Here is a 6,354-nt window from a genome sequence, read left to right as displayed (position 1 = left end):
CTCCACAATTTAAATGGAAACTATTTTAACACTCCAAAATCAGAGCAAATTAACTTTTAGGGCAACATCTTTACCTGCAAAATGATTACAGATAATTGACTGAGCAGTTTCAATGAAGATCATAAACGAATGAATAGAACATGCTTTTTATTGCACTTATGTAGAGCTCTGATTAGTTAAGCTGCATCTGGGAATATTGTGTACAGGTCTGGTTGCCCAAACTCTGAAAGGATAAACTTGCGATGGAGGGAATGCAACAAAGGTTCGCCACATTCACCAACAAAGGTCCGATGAGGAGAAGTTAAGCACACTGGGTCTATACTCACTTGAGTTTAGAAGAATGAATCGTGACCTTACAGGGTTTGACATGGTAGACGGAGGGATGTTGCCCCTGGTTGAGTGTCTAGAACGGGAATCGGAGTATCAGAAGACTGGGTCAGCCATTCAGGAGAGAGATGAGAAGAAATTTCTTCACCCCGAGTGAAGTGCTGGAATTCACTACCTGAGAGTGCCCTGGAGGTTCAGTCACTCAGTTTATTCAATACAGAGGTCGATTGATTTTTAGATATTAAGGCAATCAAGGGAAAAAGGGGTTGGTGCAGGAAAGTGATGCTAAGGTAATCATGATCTTATTGAATAGCAGAGCAGGCTCGAAGGGCTAGATGGCCTACCCCTGTTTCAGTACAGGCAGGGTAATAGAGAGAAAATCTCCCAATTCCATGGGGGAGCTACATATTTCAGTGCAAGAATGGTGAAAATCATCTTCTAGGTATAACGCTGGTTCTCTCTCCACAGATGCTTCCTGACCTGTTGAGTATGGCTTTGATAGGGTAGACAATCGGAATCTTTTTCCCAGGGTAGAAATGTCAAGAACTGGAGGACATGCATTTAAGGTGAGAGGGAGAAAGCTTAAGGGAGATGTACGGGGCAAGTCTTTTTACACAGAGAGCGGTGGGTGCCTGGAACGGGCTGCCAGGGATGGCGCTGGAAGCAGATACGACAGTGGCGTTTAAGAGGCTTTTAGACAGGGAATGGAGAGATATGGATCAGGTGTAGGCAGAAGAGATTTAGTTTAATCGTGTTCAGCACATCATGAGGTGAAGGGCCTGTTCCTGTGCTGTACTGTTCTATATTCCATTCCAGCACTTCATGTTTTTACTTCTGACTTCCAATATTCCAGAGGATTTTGCTTTTGCTTTGGTCACTATTATTGTTCAGAATCTGAACGTTTCACGAATATAATTGAACGAACCTCAGACAATCACTTTCCACACAAAAAGGGGAATCAGACGTGTTTGGAAGTTTTACACTTTATTTCATGATGATTGGCCAAACAACACGAGGAATAAAGTTAGTAATGGTTACATCATGCTGATCACATACTGTGCACTGTCCTTACAGATTAATTACAGCAGTTTACAATGATCATGTACCTGAAAATACACTGTATGGAAACATAAATAAAACCAGAAATTTCTTTCTTTTTTTAAAAAAAAGGGCTTGAATAATTTTTACACTAGAGTTAAAACACCAGCAGTAAAACGTCAAATAAAAATAAGTGCACAACACAAGGTGTGCGCAATGGGGTTCACCACAAGGTTGGCGAACTTGGCATTTAAGGCATTTCTGAGGCCCCCCCCCCTTTTCTCACAAACATTTCTGAAGACAAGACACAGTATTTGGAATGTTTCTGTTATACTTGGTTTCTTTAATTCCCAGTTTGACAAAGCAAACAAGCTCATGCTATTGACTCCCTTCGAACTCAGTGACCTGCGTTTCAGAGCTGTATGCTCACTGTAGCAGGCAGTGATGATGAGGTAAAGCAATCTAAGGACAATGGGGGCACAGAGGTTTTGGGTCATTGCAAAGGGCCAGAGGTCACTTTAAAAAAAGGCAACAAAATAAGCAACAGTGCAGAAAAACCTGCAACCTGATGATGGCGACTGACATCATGGCAACAACCAAGATTAATTGTTGGCCTAATAGATGACAACATCACACAGCGAGGACCCTCAGATGTCATTGCCTTGCACAGAATATCTTTTGGCCAAGTTACATTATAAAACATGCCAACTCCAGCAATGTGGAAGGTTTTGTAAGTATCAGAAGAACATTCTGGCCAAAATTTTCACCTATCTTTGTCCACCTTGCTTTTCCTACAATGGGAAGACACACTCCCATTTCCAGCATTATCTCCTTTTACTCCTAACAACTTCCTTATAGGTTACCTCCTCACAGGGTTATATAATGAAATGCATTTGACTGTTGTATAGTATTAAAAAAATGCCATGAATACGTACTAATTGTTAAGGCTGAATTGTACTTTCTATGGAAAGAAAAGTCAGATGATAGAGCTAGAAAAACAATGACACCAATGAGTAATGCTGATGACAAGTATCACGATCTGAATCAATGCACTTTGCAGAGACCAAATTTTTACAGCAGTCTAGACACATTCATGGCCACTCATGCCACTTGCAAAATCCTTGATGTATTTCATAGCTCACTAAAGCAAAGCTCATTTTCAGCAAGCCTTCTCCAACAGCCCAATGTTAAATTACCACGTGGATACAGCTTTCCAGTGGTAACCAATGCCCCTGGGACTTCCACTGGCCAAGTTTGTAGGTGGAGTACATCAACAGCAAGCAGCAGCTTAGGAGAAAGTTATATAATGGGGCCGGCTCAGTAGCATGCCACATGTGGGACAAAGCTTTTTGCTTCTTTCTCTTGAACGTTATTTCCAACAGAACATCGGTCTTTATCCACTACCCTTAAAATATTGGCATATTTCTCACAGTCCAAGACCTTTAGGCCACATGCAATCTCACAAGTGTTAAGCGAAAGGTATCATCACATATTGGCCCATACTATATACACTATACACAGTGAGCAACACAAGTGGGAGGTTATTTCTGTGGCTGGGACAGTGTAACGCCAACACAGTTTGAGTCGTTACGTCTAAAAGTATCATTCAATGGAACAGCAAATTTTGTAAATTATATCATCTTTCCACATTTTAATGGAAAGCAGTAAATGTTTACCTCAATCTGTGGGATCACAGCAAAGAACCATAAGCAATCTATTATGGAGCTCACGTCAATGGGGAGGCTCCGATAATATTTCATGCACTTCATGAAACATTTCATCACTTGATCCAATTCCAAATTATTATTTTTTTTCTTCCTCAAACTATTAAGTTAGTCAAAGGTGTCTCAACCAAAAGCATGATGATGTTAACAGTTTAATTTAAGAGTATTTGTTGTGACATATGATTTAAAAAAAAATTACAGGCACTTCAAACTATGTAAAAGATGCAGATTAATTTGAGAATGTGCCTCTTTGATTTTTGAAATGGATACATTTGAAAAACAAAGGGAGAAACTTAAATCTTTACACCTGCTGCACTTGCTTTTGTCTAATGATTTCTCAGCTTTAGCCCACAATTTCCGCAACACCTTTAGCGTTGGCTTGTTCAGTCTTGCAATGTGTCTAATTCTCAAAGAAGTACATAACTGAACAAAACAAATTGCACAATTTATTACAAGCAAAGGAATGAACAAAAATCTGGAGCTTTATTGTGTATGGCAATGGGTCACATCTGAGTAAACACATTAGTCATATTCGGTCAGCAGATAGCAATCATTATGGCATTGAACTCTGCCAGTTGCCATTAAGAAGAGCTGAACTAGTTCTTAGATTGTGAAGCAAATTGATTTGATGAAGACAGTAGGTAACACCAGCACCAAATATCACAGGTTCAAGAACAACTGAACTAACTGTGTACAGTGTAATTGTAGCCAAGAACATTTTGATCGTTTGGTTTGCTTGTGAGATTAGCTTGATATACTGCAACAAAAACATTTTCAATATAAAAAGCAATAAAAGTATACAAAAATAGAAAATAATTACAGCAGTAGGCATAGCCTGTTCATTTTTTGGCTGGACAGTGTAATATTGTGGGATTATTCAAGGCGTCTTCTACTAGCTGGAGTTCCTGGCGATCAATGACCACATCCTTTATGCAGCCTATAAAACCGGTGCTGTAAGCCTTCGGCAGTCTGTTTCCAAGTGCCAGCTTCTCAATTCCACCTAGACAACAAGAGCAATTATCTGTGAGAACAGTGCGCAGCACGTCCGATAAAACTAAAAGCTTTGCACAGATATGAATCTCTAACCTGGGCACTTTTGTTAAAGCAGATCCCACTGTATTAATGCGAATATTGCATTACAGGCCAAGGAACTCTTAATTCTAATGATACAGATCAATATGGTTGAATCCTGATTAATGCATAACTGAACCAGTGTTACAATGGGTTACTTTGAGCTCAGGATGCCCTTTAAATGTATGACTGTTGAAAAGAACATATTCACATTGGGAGCCCAAAGAGAAATGTGTCGTCAGTATATTTACAATATTAATTGTCACCTACACTTTGAAATTTGCACATCTTCGATGGAACCTTCACTAATTGATGAAGAAAAGAAATCTGATTTAGTAGAATTAAGAATTGTTTACACCGACTTTCTTCGAAGAGAATTTCTACGGTATTAGAATTCACTCCGTATGCTTATTGTGCCCTTTCTCATTCTAGTTTGTCAAGTGTCCACCAATGGTTTTATCAGCTTTAATGAACTAGTGGTCACTATAAATAAAACTGTGAACTATAGCAAACCTGACACTCCCAAGCCGAGGAAGTACCACAACATCACTCTCCACTTCTATAGAACATAGAACATTACCGCACAGTACAGGCCTTTCGGCCCACGATGTTGTGCCGACATTTTATCCTGCTCTCATATCCATTTAACCCTTCCCTCCCACATAGCCCTCCATTTCTCTATCATTCGTGTGGCATGTTCTATCTCAAACATGTAAACCTGTCAACACATTCACGTAACCCAAGCATGCTGAAAAATCTGGCCTCATTTTAACAATGGATTTAAAAGTTAACTATTAAGAAAATCCACTCTGAAAATAGTAGCCTGACTTGATTCAGCCTAAGTATCTTGCCAATTGTTGCTGGAACTGCAGGCAATGTTCAAGTAACTTGGTACCCAACTTACCAAGCCAGAGCGCTCCATCTGTATCCAGCTGTGTGGCACCAAGAGGAGAAGACCCAGTCACAGGGGCTTCATTTCCCACTTGGAGAGTCCCATATCTGTGTTTTCTGTTGGATAACCAGGAAAAAAAAAAGGACAAATAATCCAATGTTGTTGAACTGAAAGGAGGAGAACAATCTCCATCAGGGACTGCTGTTATCAACTTTGCAAACAGATCACTAATGGACCAAAACCAAATCTGATCATTACAACCCTGATTATATAAACATAGAAATAATAGATATTATAGAATGATTGAATTTTTAAACACATTCATGTAATGCTTCTACATTTACTAAAATATTAGAGGAAGATATGCCATGTGGATAGATTAAACATTTAGCCACTAGAATTTCAACAGTACCATCCATAGTTACCCTGTCACTCCTGCTCAATGTAATTAAAGGCATTAGACGTGTTATCTTACCTGTTAGCTTTAATCCTAACCCACTGATTTGTGTTGACTGGAACTGTAGACCGGAGTATGACTGGTTTAGACCCAAGGTCATACGTCATCTGCACAAACCCATCAACCACAGCCAGTGCAATGTAGTCTGATCTCTCAGCAATTTTCCCGCTCCACAGAATCAATCCCTGTGTTGCTTCTGTTTTGATGCTCAGCTCAAAATAATTAACTTGTATAGCTTTCTCACTAAAAACAAAAATAAAAATCTGTTAAAGGAACAAGCACAGAACTCCAAATCTATAATTAACACAAAGAACACACTAAATATTTCTAACTTGTTATCACCTTTAGGGTCCAATAACTCCTCTGTCACTGTAGCATGAAAACATTGCCATTACAATTTAAATATAATACTTAGAAAAACAAGAGTATTTTCCATTCACCCAGTGGCCTGAACTTGTGGATTTTGGATTTGTTTAAATGGAATAACAGAAGTTGAAAGCTCGGGAGGCACCCAATGCTATGGTCAGGTGGGCATTCAGTAATAGCGGTACTATTAGGTCCATTGTAGAAGAAGGAATGGAGCCACCAACAGCAACAATTGGCCATCAAAGTGACGTACTGGCTAACAGAAGTGGAGAATCTCACTTGTACCCAGACCATCACAGGTCTTTCTCTTCTCTGAGTGTGTCACACAGGGTGAATCTGTATGTAGGTCCAATTGATACCCTAGTAACAATTCAGGGACTGGAAATTAACACAAAGGTTCTGGAGAAGTCAAATGTCTAAACAAATGATAAGGAACAGCTAAAACATGGCTGAAATATGCTTTTCTTACTTCTAATCTG

At 39.4% G+C, this 6,354-nt stretch overlaps 1 protein-coding gene across 10 annotated transcripts in view; it reads right to left on the bottom strand.

The window, feature by feature from the left end:
• Positions 1 to 1,300: 1,300 nt before the first annotated feature.
• agrn (agrin) overlaps positions 1,301 to 6,354 on the bottom strand; it is a 501,404-nt gene continuing 496,350 nt past the window's right edge. For all 10 annotated transcript variants that reach the window (XM_052039159.1, XM_052039162.1, XM_052039160.1 and 7 more), the window contains 3 exons: positions 5,528 to 5,752; positions 5,065 to 5,168; positions 1,301 to 4,089 (listed from right to left, as the gene is read on the bottom strand). In XM_052039159.1, the coding sequence (XP_051895119.1) occupies positions 3,929 to 4,089; positions 5,065 to 5,168; positions 5,528 to 5,752 (490 nt within the window). In that variant the 3' untranslated portion in view covers positions 1,301 to 3,928. The remainder of the gene's footprint in view (positions 4,090 to 5,064; positions 5,169 to 5,527; positions 5,753 to 6,354) is intronic.

This window comes from Pristis pectinata, chromosome 26, assembly GCF_009764475.1.
Source record: "Pristis pectinata isolate sPriPec2 chromosome 26, sPriPec2.1.pri, whole genome shotgun sequence".
NCBI lineage: Eukaryota > Metazoa > Chordata > Chondrichthyes > Rhinopristiformes > Pristidae > Pristis > Pristis pectinata.
The sequence above is the reverse complement of the archived record's forward strand: the minus strand, read 5'-3'. Positions and strand labels throughout refer to the sequence as shown.